This window comes from Lissotriton helveticus, chromosome 9 (assembly GCF_964261635.1).
Source record: "Lissotriton helveticus chromosome 9, aLisHel1.1, whole genome shotgun sequence".
In the NCBI taxonomy this organism is placed as follows: domain Eukaryota; kingdom Metazoa; phylum Chordata; class Amphibia; order Caudata; family Salamandridae; genus Lissotriton; species Lissotriton helveticus.
The window spans coordinates 31,870,848-31,887,801 of NC_136070.1; the positions used below are offsets into that span (position 1 = coordinate 31,870,848).

Consider the following 16,954-nt stretch of genomic DNA (forward strand, 5'->3'; position numbering starts at 1 on the left):
ATCGCTGCGCGGCCCTGGAAGAAGGAGCGGAAGTCCCGCCCCCGCAGCCAGCAGCAAGAAGTGACGAGGCTCCCCGAGTGGAGAGAGGAGCCCGGCGGCGGAAGGTGCAGGCGGGGCTCCGTGGTGCCCGAGGAGCCCGCGCCGCCCAGGAGAAAAGAAGCCGGCCGTGTTTCCCGCCTCCCGCAGCACCAGTGAAGTCCCGGTGAGTGCGGGGGCGGGTTCTTCTCGAGCGGCCCCGTTGGCCGCTCCAACGTGTACCGCATCTCTTGGTGTAGAGCCGGTTGAGGCTCTTGGGGCTGTTGCCCCTGCTCTGAGTCCCCCGTGAGGGACTCCAACCAAGCCCCCACCAGTACTGAGGAGCCCCGAGGCTCCTGGGGGCAATTTTGTATTTTGCGAGCCCAGAGACGGCTCGAGGAGGGGCAGTTCGTTGTTCGTGAGCCTGTGAGGCTCTGGGGGCATTTGTCTTTGTCCCGAGTCCCCCGAGAGGGACTCCAACGTGGCCATTGTTCTTTGAGCCCTGAGAGGCTCTCCAGTTGTGCCTGGGTCCCCCGTGAGGGACCCCCCCTGCCTAGTGAGGCAGAGTCCGTTGTCTGCGAGCCCAGAGAGGCTCTGAGAGTGCCATTCCCTCGTTCTGGAGCCCAGAGAGGCTCCAGCCCTTTTGCTTTGCGAGCCCTGAGAGAGGCTCGAGTGCCCCTTCGTGTCTGAGAGCCCAGAGAGGTTCTGAGGGTGCCATTTTCTTGCCCAGAGCCCAGAGAGGCTCCAACGTTGCCCTAACTTTCCCTGCACCAGTTGCCCAGCACTTTGTGGGCAACTGCTACGTTTAGGACCCTGACACTTGGGACACAGGGCGTCCTAGCCCCAACAAGGCCAGAGGGCCTAGGGACAGTCACAGGTGGTGACTTACGTGAGTTTGGCGCAATTGTACTTTCTATACACCTCTGAATGGGTAGTTTATTCATCATGTGTTCTCTTGTGCTGCACCTCTGAATGTGTTTTTATGCGTCATGTGCTTTGCTTTTACACCGCTGAATGTAGGTTCTGCATCATGTGTTTCCTTCCCCTGCACCTCTGAATGTGTTTTTATGCGTCATGTGCCTTTACACCTCTGAATGAATGTTATGCATTGCATCATGTGTTTTCCTCTTACACCCCTACAGGTATTGTAATACATAGGTGGTTGTTTTCTCCCTAGTACAGGTGGTGCTAGTGAGGTCCTGTTACCAGTGATTACTGGTTGTGTGCTCTATTTTTATATTGTGTGCTACACTGATTTTTCTTTCTACAAGTGCTAAGTTCTAAAAGTGCTGATACCCCTGACAGTGGTCCAAGTGGCCCTGTCCTGTGCAATATCCCTTGTAAATTCCGCCCGTGCCTGTTGGCACAGTGTAACAAGATGTGTGTTTTATCTGATGTTTATTTATTATAATACAAAGGCTATTTTTATATAACCTTGTGTGGAGTTTCCTTTGTGGTGGGCCTTTGGTTGTTGTTGCTGGGGTGCGTGCGCAAATACTTAACCTACATCGCCTCCAAGTTTAGCCTTGCTGCTCGCGCCACGTTACCTAGAGGGTGAGTAGGGGTTATCTTGGCGTGTAACTCCCTTGCCCTGACTTGGGTGTGGTGGTCTCTGACTGACTTTGGCGAAAGCCCTGGCCAGCCGGGGATCCCATTTCCAACATCCACCTAGGGGGATGTCATGAGCTAAAGTTAGTAAGAACTCCCAGTACGTCTGAGGAACTACCACTCTCCTAGTGGCTCCAGGTTTAGGTCCTCAGTGTACCTTAGTCCCTGCTCCCAATAAACTCTGTGGGCACCACTGATATTTCCTTTTTCCAGGGCAACAGATTGCTGCCTCAGGCTTTCAAGAGTGGGACAGTCTCGCTGTCCAAGTCACAGCTCTGCCCTAGAGGGTCCCCCTGGGCCTAAGAGTTCAACCTGGTAAGGGTCAAGCTCCATAGGCTCAGTTCCCGCTGGGGTGTCCAAGTCCTCTCCCTGAGGAGAGGGGTCCTGATCCTCTTGCTGTACAGAAGCTGGTTTTCCAGTCTTCTTGCCTTTTCTCTTGGAAGGTTGGGTCATATTTTAGGCTCCAACACTTCTTTTCCACCCTGTTTTCTGCTCTGTGCTCTTGTTTTTACACACCATCTCAGGGCCATCTCAGGGATGTCCAGCATTGCCGCATAATCTTTCAATTCTACCTCAGCCCATGCTGAGGTTTCCAAGTCATTACCAAGCAGACATTCAGCTGGAAGCTTGAGAGACCACTACCTGTTTCAGGCCAGTAACCTGGCTCTTGTCGTCAGATCGTCACGGCAGAACCAAAGGAAGACAGGAGACGCACCAGTGGCTGCAGGGGGCTCCAAGTCTTCACAGGCATCGGGGAATTGCTCCCTTAAGTGACAAAGGGGTACCTAAGTTTGATAGTGTTATCCTAGATCCAAACAGTATAGGACACTGCTGATGGCAGCATACTATGGTATTCAAGGTCCAATAGCTAGGTTAATGTTAGGTAAGGTGACCCACAGGCCCATCGTTGGGTTCTGCCGCCACATTCTGTGACCAATATTTCGAGGCCTTGGAGTATGGGGTGGGGTTTACATACTAGTGTTTGAAGTAAATATTATACCGAGATGATGGCTTGCTATTTGGTTATGTTTCTACTATGTTTATGTCTGCATGTTTCTTATTTTTTGCTATTGGAATGTGCCGAATCTCCACTCTAACTTCTCAAACAAATCGTTATGGTATCAGTATAGAACCATGTGTACACAGTCCCTGAAAAGTCCATCGGATTTAATTTGGCATCGTGGAATGTCAATGGTTAATTATATAGGGTGAAGAGTGGGGACGGTCCTGAAACGGGCCAGAAGGATGGGAGCGGATGTCCTTTTCCTACAGGAGACCCACTTCATGGGTAACAAGGTCCCAACGACTAGCCGGATGGGAATACGCACATTTATTAATCGAGGTTCACACTATAGCGTGTAATGCGTTGGCATTGGCGGACAGACTGAGTGAGCCGGCGATGCTTCTCCTAGCTGACATAGATCATGAATTTCACTCCGTAAACCAGACATTTATTTCTTCCCCGTCCGCGTCTTAACTTTGGTCCACGGTCTATCTCCTATATTCGACTCTTATACAGACTTGACAGCATCAGTATGGGTAGCTCAGGCTAGGTCAGGTATTTTTACCACACAGCAGGGGACGAGGCAGGGTTGTACCCAGTCTCCTCGGTGTTTGCCATTGCCAAGGTTCTCCTGGCGGTTTGGGTAAGGATGGACATACAGGCACCAGGATTGGAGTTGGGAGGAGGTCGGACAAGATTGCTGTAAACGCGGATGACGTCTTATTCTTTATCACAATGTCAGATACGACCTCGGCTGTTGCAGATAAGGCACCTGTTTTGATAGACCGCGGGCCTCTGTCTAAACACCTTCAAACCCACAATATACACTGCGAAGCAATGCCCACAAAGACTTGACTGGGCGGCAGGAATACGAGTGGCCTAGGATTCACATAACTAGGTGTTAATATTTCTCTGGTGGCTACTGTCGCGTGGAACACTAATATAGAACCAATAGTCGCTCGTTTGAAAGACAATACGGCCGGTCTGTGATCTTCAAGATGGTATAATTTCCCAGATTTCTCTACCAACAGCGGTTCCCCCAGAGGCGAAAGTGGTCCTGGATTTATGACGGTCAACCCGTCGGGAAATTAAATGGTGGTGCACACTGATGAAACAAACACTTTGGTGTAGTGCTGTGCTCCCCCAAGTGGCCGTGTTGAAGGGGTTCTGGAGGTGGAAACTTCTCTGGGTCTGAAGCTAAAATAGCTCAGCGCGGGCCCTGATAAACATTACAACAATCCGACATTGGTAATAGAGTTTATGGAGAGGAGTGAAATGGGCATGATCTTAATTGCGATACTTGGGCTCTGAAAGAATCTCTGTAGGGACATGGACAGACCTGTATGGTGCCTCTAATGGACTGAAATATCAATGTGTGTTGGCCAGTTATCAGATAGTCCTTATTGGCTCACTGTACAGCCATTAGGCAAAGTGGAAAAACACTCAACAAGTCAAAATTCCTGGAGGATTTTTCTCCCCAGAAAATCTGGGATATCTTTAAATGCTTTTCTACCATCCTCAACAATAGCAGTAAGGGTCTACAGTAAAGCAGACCTTGGGACAACATCAGACTGCCTTTTGTGAGCTATGGATGTTGTTCCTAGCACCCGGGGCAGGAGGTAAATAAGTTTAATTATCCAGAATTTAATGGACTGTAATGCAATTAGCCTTTTTTGGAAGACTGATTACAATAGCTTCTACAAAGATGCCTGTTCCTTCACAGTCAGTCAATGATATGTAGAAAAGCAGGTTTCTTTCTTGTTCTGTAAAATTAACCTCAGTGTATTATGAGGTCCAACAGCTTCGCATCCTCAGAGTAATTTAGTTATAGACCAAATATCTCGAAGTAATATTTGTGCACCATGGCTTTTAGCGCTTTATGGGGCTATTCCGCGAAGTTACCAATTTTTCACAAAAGAAAAAAAAAAAAAGCAACTGTTGTGTAAAAAAACGACAAAAGAGCAAATGCAAAGGCCAAAGCTTCTCTGGAATTACTGGTTTGTCACTAAAACAGCATGTTTTATTTTGCCCTCTATATCCAGAAGGGATGGATCCAACATGTATGGGACTACAAAGAGGGCTGTTTAGAGCTTGCACAGGGGAGGGGGTATAATAGGGGAGCAGTGAGCAACAACCAAAAACGTGGAGTCGTAATTTGCTGAGTTGACTACGTAGAAAAACAGGGGAGGCTATACATGCAAGGGATTGTAAATGTAAATGTAGTGCTTATATAGCGCACGTATCACCCCTGAAGGGGTCTCAAGGCGCTGTACACATACTGCTGTGGAACCCTTCCTGGCCTTTCCCTGTGAAGTGCCCGCTCCTGGGCACCCCCAAGGTGAAGCCAGGCATCCTAGCGCTGTTGGGGCCGTTGTGGAGATTAAGCAAGCTATTGCCCAGAGTTGCAGAGTGGGACTCCATGATTGGAATAGGCACCGAGGCGAGAATTATCAGGTCCAGGGAAATTGAGCCCAAGACTCCACCAAGGCGGGAATTGAACCCTGGTCCGGGCCAGACCTCTGCATCAGGGTCTGCCGCTCTAACCATTGAGCCACACTTCTCCACGATGAAGTGAGATTGAAGTAGTCGGACCAGGGCAACGAGCCATCTGCATGTAGCGTCCAAGTTTAGTTTGTAGAATGTTTACCAACTACCAAAAGTAATATCGGTTAGCAGTGCAACAACATCACAGGAGAATCAGAAACTAGGGTACAGTCACACTGCATGGAGTAGGTAGGTGACCCTCAATCCCCCAAGTACTTCGAACATAAAAAGGAGAATGGGAGTCTTTTACTGCAGCTAAAGAAGGCAGTGCATCATCAGTGGGTTGAGAAAAGGACTTCTATCCATTGGGATAAATTAAATAGTTTCAGTCGTATTAGCTAACAATACAAAAGTGGACCACAGTGCTGTGCGGTAGAAGTTAATTGAGAATGCATTTCAAAATGATAGGATTCACCTCTTCAACTTCTCATCATGAACAATCTCCTATAATCGTTCAGTACTCTAGCTAAGTATGTGCCTCAAAAACACACACCCACCTCTCCCACACACAGGCTGGCGAGAGTGGATGTGGCAAGGACGAGGTGAGCTTACCTAGATTCAGTTGTCTAAACTGCCACTGGTAAGCTGCAGGGGCTTGACAAGCCGTTGCAAGACTAGTCCTAGTTAGCCAGTGTACAGCAGAACTAGAAAAGCTTGATAAGAACCTGATTGAATAGATAGGTGTATTATAGATGCCCCGCAAGAACTACGTCTAAATATGAAGCTGGGAAAGAAAGGACGAGTGAGCAGAGAAAAAAGAATAACTCTACCTTCTACTTCCTCCAGGTAATCCATCCAGAACTCCGTAATATGCGACTCTTGAAGCAGCATGTTGCTGTTCTCTTCAGAAAATTGGATGGTGAAAATGTTTCCCAGTGTCATTGCTGTAAGCTTTTCAGGCTTCTGACACAATATGTTCCAAAACACCGAAGGGAAGGTCTGGATTCTTTCCAGCACACCAAGTGTCATCAAACCATGCCTAAAACTAAACAAAAAAAAATATAAGATGTAACACACATAAAACAGGCAATTGCACAGGCATGCAGCTTATCCAACAGGATTTGTGTTTATCAGTACTGTGCAAGGAATGACGGATCCCATCACAGGCGCCATTACAAGGTAAGCAGAAGCCCACTATTATCATTCGAACGTACATTTTTATGTGGAAGAATACAACCAGACAGTATGGAAAGTGTACCTTAACCAACAAGAACGTAATACATTGCCCCAGCTGGATGATTATCATCCGTATGTCCAACTGCCTGTTTAGCCGGTTGAACTGGTTAGCTAGTTAAAAAAGTTAAAAAAAAGCTAGCCAAAAAAGTGCTACACCATAGAAAACAATTCCAACAAACACATGGCTACATGGACAGTCGAAGTTAACATGACCTCCTAACAAGAAGTTCCCTTAACCGCATGCGCGCTGCGGCGATCTTCGCGCTACGCGGCTTTTTTCAAAAAGCCGCGTTACATGACGAGCTGAGCTCGTCATCAGCGTGCGAGCGGCGCAACTGATGACGAGCTGAGCTCGTCATCAGCGCCGAAGGGGTTAAGGACAGTGTCACGTTCATTCAGGGACCCAACCTTCCCTCAAATTCAAAAACCATTCTGCAAACAAAAAAACGACACCTGCTCACGTGAACAGTTATTACCTTTCAAAGGATGTCTGAACTCTCCTTATGACATGATAGCGCAGCAAGTCCTGTAGCACTTTCTTTTTGTCACTCAGGGAGTGCACGATGCTCAAGCAGCCAATACCGCACAGATAGTCGTAGTGCTCTTGGATCGTGGACCTCAGCTTGGACAGAGAGGGCGAGGCCTTGATCTTAAAAAGAAACACAAGTTCAACTCATCAGAATACAAAGCCTGAGCGGCTACGCCAGCTACAATATTAGATACGAGACCAATATTCGATGTGCCAGTGGTACAATGCAAAATCATGCAGAACTAAACAAATGTATCATGACTCCAAAGTACCTAGCAAGCAAGGACAGTACAAAATAATGTTTTATTTAATATTTAAAATATAAAGAGTAAAAACACGATATGCAATTAACATAAAACAATTATCTTTTTAGAAAAAGATTACAGTATATAAATGTAATATAGTTAAAAAAGATTTATATAATCCAATGGTTAACAATGTGGCAAAACTTGTATGCAATTCGACGCGCGTTTTGGCGTATAAGGACGCCTTCGTCAGGAAATTAGGCCACAAATTCCTAAAAATCACAAAAACAATCGGAGTAATCCTATATATGCTCGACATGGTGATACATATTTTTTTTAAAAAGTATGAATTTTAATTACATGGCAGACAGTACTAAAATTGAATACACATTCAGAGCAGAATTGATATGTGTTATACCTTCACACATTGCGAATTAAGGAAAAAAGATCATAGACCATATTATTCTTAGTATAAAGATGTATAACTCCAAACAGCACAGTACTAGTCTCAGTGGTCATATATATTCAATCATTGAGCGGCATTCCCATATTTAAATTTGCAGGAGTCTTTGCGCTGTCTTTACCATCTAGGACCACTTCTATTTGCCACGACAGCCGACAGCAGCGTTTTGAACCACTATATCAGGTAGGAACTTCTATAGTATTGACTACCGATAAAAGGTTTAACTTAACTATTCGGCCCTTTTTGGCCTCAGGTAATTTTTACCCCCATGACAAACTGTCTTTGGGGCACATTACAGCTAGTTGGCCATATTATGATTTAGGTCACCTGCTTTTCATATAAATACCAGCCGTTACCCTAAACGATATAAGGACATTTATAATTATATTATCAACATAACGATATTGGTCAAAGCTTCTGCAGAGCTATCAATAAACCTTATACATCCTCTGTACTAGTGCACCTTTTTTTTTAAAGATTGAAGCTAAGAGACAACAGATGGCTGGTCATACCACATTATTTCTAGATTACCGGATAGTAACATTTAATTCTTTTTGGAGTGATCTACCATCAAATAGGTATACCCCAGGATTAATATGATTATTATTGAATGGGATTTTCATCTTTGATTTCATTTAGACACCATACATAATAGCTAGTTTCCAGATAACTAGTTAACCGGACTAATTGAAAACATATGTTTCACTGTTTCATAGGACACCTATCCTTGTCTGTGTGATGTACCCTTTGACTTTTTGGATACCCCAAAGTCACAGATTAAACACTTTCTGTATAACTGTCGATCCTATTGAATAAAGGTAATACCTACAATCCTTTAGTATATATATATATATATATATATATATATACACACGATCACTCGTGCTTTCACAAAAAAATATTCTGTATCAAATAACACCCAGCACAGTTATCTGTTTTATTCACAGATTTTTATCTATAAACCTTCAAAATTTATACATCATTAAAAGTTTATCGGTTGTGACTCCAGGACATGAGGAACTTAAAGCTTCTCTGAATCTCAAGGTCCACAATATAAATTAAGGTAATAGCCTATAACCTTAAGTCCGGTTATGCTACATCTCCCTGCTGTTTCCTTTCTAAATAAAAAATATTTTGTTCCATATAACATCTAATACTGTTATCCACTATATTTTTTAGAGTTTTTTTTAAAAAACCTCACCCCCTCGATGCCCATCCTCCATCAACAAAACCCCTCATATTTTCATCCAGTGAACCGATGAACCAAGAGATCCATGGACATCTAAGGACCCTGATATCCAATCTTAGCTCTAACACCCTATAAGGTTTGTTCTGACAGTCCTAACTTCTGTGGTTCTGTCATTTGTATCACTTTAGCCCTGATACATCAACCTATACCTATATCTATATCTCCCACTTGTTTCACAACATCAAAGATTATCATAAAGAGGATAATTTATTGTCCTACGACCATCCAGGCTTCCGGTCTTCGTGTATACAGGTACTATACAGCACAGACCACCCATCTGTCGGTATTTGTCGCATGAGATCACTCGCTTTGGGCCACCTGGGACCTATCATTCACCATTTATATCATTTCCCTCTTGCTTCATATATACATATATGTATATAGTCTATTCTTCACTTTTGGGATAACTATCTTTAAATCTTACTTAATACACACTTAACTCACCTAGATATCTGTATATATTCTACTCTATTCCAAAGCTAAACATATATTCGGATGCATGTCAGTACAACGCGATCTTTTAGATCGCGGTACTTGACATCGCAGATTTTACAACGCAAGTAGTTACAACGACTTGCGTTGGAGGGCGCGGATTTAGGAATTTCATATTACAACACCAGTCCCCGTAACAGTAGGGAAGGTGTTGGAATATAAAATTACAACATTCCTTATCCCACAGCGCCATCCAGCACAAGTCGTAGTAACGACTTGCGTTGTAATAGCTGCGTGGAAAAGGTTGTGCGGTGTAAACACCGCGTTGTAAACGACGTTTCCCCATATATTCATTACTCTTCTTCCTCCTTAAAACTATTGGAGCCCTCTTATCATCCTGTTATGTATGACCCCTCAATGATTGAATATATATGACCACTGAGACTAGTACAGTGCGGTTTGGAGTTATACATCTTTATACAAAGAATATGGTCTATGATCTTTTTTCCTTAATTCGCAATGTATGAAGGCATAACATATCAATTCTGCTCTGAATGTGTATTCAATTTTAGTACCGCCTACCATGTAATTAAAATTGAGACTTTAAAAAAAAATATGTATCACCATGTCTAGCATATATAGGATTACTCATAGATTATGTTTGCGATTTTTAGGAATTTGTGGCTTAATTTCCTGACGAAGGCGTCCTTGTACGCCGAAACGCGCGTCGAATTACATACAAGTTTTGCCACATTGTTAACCATTGGATTATATAAATAATCTTTTTTAACTAAGTATTACATTTATGTACTGTATATTCTTTTTCTAAAAGGATAATTGTTTTATGTTGATTGCACATCGTGTTTTTACTCTTTATATTTTAAATCTTAAATAAAACATTTTGTACTGTCCTTGCTTGCTTGACACTATGTATACAACTTTTGAAATACACATTCTCTATTTACCTATCGCGATTCTTACTGTCTAGGATGATACCCACATTGTGTTTCACCCTGTCCTAGAAGATTTCATACGTCAGGTGGTCCTTGTTACTACATATATCCAAAGTACCTAGCACCTGCAGAATAGAAGAATGGGTAATCTAGTATAGCTGAAGACAACACCTGAGAACACATGCGGAGAGGAATAAAATGCCTCCCCCCACCAAAGTTTTTTAAAAATCCTTCCTGAATGGCTGCAGAATATTTATTCTCCAAGTTTTTGGGACAGAGATCCAAATCACCGGCCGATTAACACCTACTGTCTCCCTTTTGTCAGCAGAGTTTAGTTGTAGGGACATGTAGATCGACTTAACTGGCTGATCAGAGGACACAGGCAGATGCAGGCCCTTTCACCCCTTCACTACGGCGGCTATTCCGCCGCAGTGCTAAGGGGGCAGGGCGGCCGCGCGGCGGGCACATGCTGGTGACGGAACCGCTCCGTCACCAGCCGCGGTTGCGCTGTGCTCATGACGGAGCAGTTCCTTCACGGCCCCGCCCGCTCAGCACAGGCGTGGAATCCGCGCCGCGCAGGCGTGCCGAGCGGGCCGTGACGGAACCACTCCGTCATCAGCACAGCGCGACCGCAGCTGATGACGGAGTGGTTCAGTCACCAGCAGGTGAGGGGTTAAACACTTAAGTAGGCATGCACATCTAAAGAGGATAGGCCTATTTACTCTCAACCAGTGTAGGGATTTCAGTTTCTCTGAAGTAGGATCAGGTTTCCTTAAAGTGAATACCAGTCTTGCAGCAATGATCTTCACATTTCAAAACTACACTATTTTGCTCTTTGGCAGTTCATGAAACTTAGCATTAGCATCCAGTTTAAAATGAATGAATGCGACAGTTCCTTTCGATGCATGGCAGTGTGCGTGTTGTTACAGCCTGTAAAAATGCAGATCAAGCTACTGAACCAAGATGAACTTCAAAATTAAGTTCAGCATCCAATACGACTAAGATTCTTATGTCTTTTGGGCAAATGATGTTGGGATCCCAAACAGCTTAGAAGGGTGAGTAGGTTTGTGTATTCGACAAGTTTTGGCTTAAATGGCATCGCAGTTTTAGCACCATTAATTTAGAGACGAGATCACTTCTGAGAATTTTCCTAAATCCAGTAAATTACTCCTACTTTTATGAACAAAAAGACCTGCATATGGCCTGTGTCTGAATGATATTTCCGGTCTGGCCTTTATGATGCAATCGAGTGGCATGGTGTACACTGGAAAATAGTGGAGACTGTTACCTGTGCAGAGCCCTGTACTCAATTACTAGCTGAGAAGATGCAAAAGGGTTAAACTTTATGTACTCCTTTTGCCACCTGTAAACCAGCTGAATCTGAAACGATGGCCTCCACCCTAAAGTGGTCAAGTAGGAAAGGTGCTCAAGCGGTAAGACGAGTACAGCCTGTGCTATTCTGAGGTCTAAGAAATTAACGAGGGCTGTTCCGCTTTAGATGGCGATCAAGATAAAACTTCCAATGAGATGATACAACTCTCCATGGTTTTAGAGCCACAAGGAAATCCCGCAATTGGATCCAAGGAGGTATCATTTTGAAATTGTTTGACAGTGCAGCCAAGAACAGATAATGTTAGCTGTATTTGTAGCCACAAGACCAGGTAACAAGCCTTAGTTTTGCGTGTGTTTTTTTGTTTTTTACAGTCCTTCAATTTTCAGCAATTGACAATTCCCCAAAACATTTTGGGGATATTGAATGTGCTTTTTTTGTTTAATACACGCACACATATATACATATACACATATCCATATATATACATATTTCCAAGACAGTTCCAAAGTATCGTATGTTGTCAATGACTAAACTCGACGCCAGAAATCAGTTCAGGGTGTTTATTCCTTCAAACACCCTGAACTGATTTCTGGCGTCGCGTTTCGTCATTGAGAGCGTACAATACTGTCTTGGAAAATACTTGAATTCCGGCGTGCTCCGCCGGCATGTACGCCAACTCAGAGGGGCCCAGAGCAATGGGAATGAGCTGTTTGTTGGAGATATATCTATATAGATGTATATATATCTATATATATATGTGTGAAAAGCAAACGCCCAGGAGCTTGGGAAAGAACACAACCTCGCTCTGCCCTCCGGCCTTTTCATGCAACCTGTTTGCTTTGGTCGTGTTGTGGTTCAAAGTGTAAAATTCACAACAGAAAAGGCCGGAGGGCAGAGCGAGGTCGTGTTCTTTCCCCAAATGTATATGTGTGTATATATATATATATATATATATATATATATATATATATATATATATATATATATATATATATATATATATATATCTCTCTCTCTCGATGTACCAGCCTGTTTTAGAATAATTTGGGCAGTCATTGTAGTCTTGAATGACCCTTATTTCCAAAGAAAAATGTGTTACAATGCATCTGCTGATTACAAGGATTGACTGTGATGTAAAGTAGGCAGTCTGGGTTCATAAACTCCACAATGAGTTGGGCAAGTTCCCTCGGTCTCCTCTTCGATTTTCATACGCATAGGTGTGTACTCAAGAAAATTGTTGTCTGCTAGTTCAGCAGAGTCTTACTTACATCAGTGTCGCCCAACATAAGTCTACCTTTCCTGCATTTAGCTTAGACACCTGCAGTAGCAGCACTTTGTATAAACAGATGTGTCTGACTAAACAAATAAGGCCTAGAAAGCTACAGATTCAGTAGGTCTGTGATGCGCAGTGCTCAAAAAGGTTTTGCTGAAGGATGTCGGGTGGGGAGGTTTTCGGCAGGGGCAGCTGATACAATGTCTGACAGATCCACACTGGTCTATGACCACTGTCCAACCTTTCAAAACAAATAAAAGTCTGTGGTTAATATAAAAACAGAAATAAATGTGTTCCTTCAAGGACCAGAAAGTTTCTCTGTCAAGTATTTCACCTATGTACAACATGCTTATTTCCCTTTTGAGGACATTTATAGTTTTCTTTGTAATCTAATGTATAGTATAATTTGTAATTTAAGTTACCCCAAACCGTTATAAGAGGTGGGTTGCCTTGTAAAGCCCAATTTTCAGGAAATTAATGGTACCTATTGCAACGTGTTCTACAATACGCTTCACTTACAAAATCCACCTAGTCTACCTCGGATAATGGCTTTGGAGACGTCCTCCAGAGATATTGAGGCAGTCTGATTCAAACATCAACACAAGCTAATCCAATTCCCATGTCTGCAGACTATGAACCCAGTCAGTACTAGATCTTGTACTCACCTTCATGATCAGATGCAGCATATCCTCGTCAGCCACATCTTCAATGGAGGGCTCCACATTGCCGGGCCCATGGACCAGGCAATGAAAGAGCGTCTTTGAGAAGAAGGAAGGAGCAGGGCCTCCATGAATGAGAGAGACTGCTATCATCTTTCCAGCTTCATAGTACAGATTCCCTTGAAGGGCTGGGAACAAGAACAAGGGAAACAAAGGTGATAACCCGCTGAAGCAGCACCTAAACATAATGAAGTGATCGCAGCCATGAGAGCTAACGAGCCAAAATGGATACTATTCTACACAACATTCACAAGAGGTGAGACTGCAACAATAAACGACAATAAGCACACATTCAAAACTGGTTGCAGTACCAATGTCCTTGGTCTGTCTCCCCGGGCACTCGGATGTATGCTGTGTTCCCAGATAAATTTCCATAAATGAAGATACTTTGCTACATTGTTTGATAGTTGCTTATTGTGATTCATTTATATAATCACGATGTTGTATTCACATCCGTTTTCAAATCGATTTTCAATGTTCTTTTGCTTTCAAAAAACATACAAATCAATGATTCTTATGTTGACCCAATGCATTTCGGCGAGGATTCGCCTTCATCAGGGGTTTAAATCTGTGAAAGTAACAATGGAGGTTTTTAGTGCCAAACCGCATAAAGTCTGCCTCCCCCTTTTTTAAACGCTATAAAGTGCATTAGGTGAATGCTGCGAGTTAAATTTAAAGTCGTTCTTAAACTGGCTGGTGAATATGTTAATGTGTGAATATCATCCATATCGCGTTTCGACTAGGGTGTCCGCGTCCCGTGCTATTGAAATATCATTAAGCATTACTTGTCTATTGTTTAGTAGCGTTTGGTAACTGCTTTAACGTAGTACCACTTGCGCTTGTTTGATATTAGACATTGCTTCTTTGAGGTATACAGAGTTTAAAAATGTTTGGAAAACGCTTACCAGAGTCTCGTCTATCTCTCGCCCTTCTGCCGCGTCGGTTTGATTTGCGCGCTGTGATCTTCCGCATATGTACGTGATTGGGTGCTTACGCGTGTCTCTGTTAAAGAGATAGTAACTTGTGCTATTCTACATGACTAAAAGTTCTTCTGTATAAAAAGTGCCGGCATTAATAGCGGTCTCGTGTGTATTTTTTACGTGCTGTGTATTTCCACTGTTGTATTTGATAACGTTTTCACGCGTATATCTCTGTAAGAGGGATGGCTGCTTGTGTTCTATTATGTCCCTGATCACTAATATGTTTCTTCTGTTTAAAGGAATGCGCTGCATTAATAGCTAAAGTGTGTTGTGCATTATCGTGCTATGGCTCTAATTATCTATCCCTAGGTTGTCACGCAATAAGGGTGTTTGATTATTAAAAAAAGTGACATTTAATCCTGTTGACTTTTGCCTATATGAGGCCACATGATCAGTGCTCTGTTTATGTACATTCAGATATGTAGTGTGACGTTGTCTACAAATATAAACATATTTATAAGTAACATGTGAATTCAATTCTTTCATTGAGTCCTTTCGGTTTCATGGTGCCCAGATGGTATATCCAGTAATTCTCTTGTTTTAATAAAGTTTTTATGTGGTCTGTGCCATCTTTTCTCTCCACGATCTCTAATATGCATGCTCTCAGTTGATTAATTTGATGCTGTGACTACAGGAAATGCGTGGTGATGGTGGATTTCAACATTTTAGTTCTTATGTTGCTCTTATGTTCGTTTAATCTTGTTTTGAGCTTCCTTTCGGTTTGTCCCACATATCCTTTCCCACAGGGACACTTTAATAAATAGATGTTAGTTGTGTCACAAGTTCCTTGACTTTCAACCTGATTTTGTTTCCCTGTGTTGGGTGGGTGATGTTGTTCCCTTTGATGATATTAGTGCAATTATTACAACTCAAGCAGGGCTGCGTTCCCTTATATGGTATAATGGTTGAACTGATAGTTTTTGGTTTGAGTATCTCTTCTAGATTTTTAGGTCTGGTGTATGCAAATAAGGGAACCCTTATATGCATACACCATAAAAAGTGCCGGCATTAATAGCTGTCTCTTTTGTGTATTTTACGCGCTGTGTATTTCCACTGTTGTATTTGATAACGTTTTCACGCGTATATCTCTGCAAGAGAGATGGCTGCTTGTGTTCTATTATGTCCCTGATCACTAATAGGTTTCTTCTGTTTAAAGGAATGAACTGCATTAATAGCTAAGGGAACCCTTATTTGCATACATTAGAACTAAAAATCTAGGAGAGATACTCAAACCAACAAGCATTTGCAATGCAATAGGTCTCGCATTATGAAAGTTTGAGCTATTGGTCTTGTAAATGACAATTTTTTTATTTATGTGTTGATTTTGAAAATAGCTAAATTAATAGCTTTGTCATTTTCAATGCCAATAGTTATAACTTTCGCACATGTGACGACTATAGCATTTGTAATGCAACATGTTTTGTATTTACGTGACTTAGATGTATTGATATTACAAATAGCAACGGCTTTTAATTTTTTTAAATAATTAATACTTAAATAAAAGTGATTGTAATTTATATTGACAATAGCTTAAACTTTTGTAAATAAAGTTTGTGAAGATTATGTTCAGTGTATTTTATTGTGATGAAAATCCAAGAACAGAAGTGAAATAACATCTTTTTGTGACATTTGTAATAAAGCTTGAAACATTGAGAACACATAATTGAACCAGTTGTTGTTGAATGGTTGCACAGATTGATGGGGTGGCGCGGAGTGATGTGGTGGCGCTGAGCGCTGGTGGGGTGGCGCTGAGCGCTGGTGGGGTGGCGCTGAGCGATGGTGGGGTGGCGCTGAGCGATGGTGGGGTGGCGCTGAGCGATGGTGGGGTGGCGCTGAGCGATGGTGGGGTGGCGCTGAGCGATGGTGGGGTGGCGCTGAGCGATGGTGGGGTGGCGCTGAGCGATGGTGGGGTGGCGCTGAGCGATGGTGGGGTGGCGCTGAGCGATGGTGGGGTGGCGCTGCTGAGTGCACCCACAATCTGCACTCGGCACACTGCACTCGGCACACTGCACTCGGCACACTGCACTCGGCACACTGCACTCGGCACACTGCACTCGGCACACTGCACTCTGAATCTGGTATGTTATGCTTACATACGTTCCATATATTATCCATGTATATGCCACATTTAGTTAAGAATATAGGTTTGGTTTAGTTACATTACTTTGTTTGTATACCCTTTTATGCTGCTCTAAAGTTATTTCAATGGGTGAAATGCGGAGCCTGGGTAGCAGGAAGGAGAAGATAAGAGAGTGCATCGAGTGCGGACTTGTGAGCAAGCGCCTTAAGCCATCAGGATGCTACTTCAAGGCACGTAGACAGGGTCGTAATACCCAATAATACTCGTAAAGGTAGCTACAAAAAATGGCGTTAGGTTGTGCACACACCCTGCAAAGATGCGTGTAGCGCCTGAAGTCACAAGTTGAACCTGG

General features: G+C 43.1%; 1 protein-coding gene across 1 annotated transcript in view; it reads right to left on the bottom strand.

Annotated features, from left to right (window-relative positions):
- The window catches only part of G2E3 (G2/M-phase specific E3 ubiquitin protein ligase), a 326,326-nt gene that overhangs the window by 29,814 nt on the left and 279,558 nt on the right, over positions 1–16,954 (bottom strand). The window contains exons 13-15 of the mRNA XM_078659417.1: positions 13,489–13,670; positions 6,823–6,995; positions 5,941–6,155 (exon numbers count right to left, since the gene is read on the bottom strand). Coding sequence (XP_078515543.1) covers positions 5,941–6,155; positions 6,823–6,995; positions 13,489–13,670 — 570 coding nt within the window. The remainder of the gene's footprint in view (positions 1–5,940; positions 6,156–6,822; positions 6,996–13,488; positions 13,671–16,954) is intronic.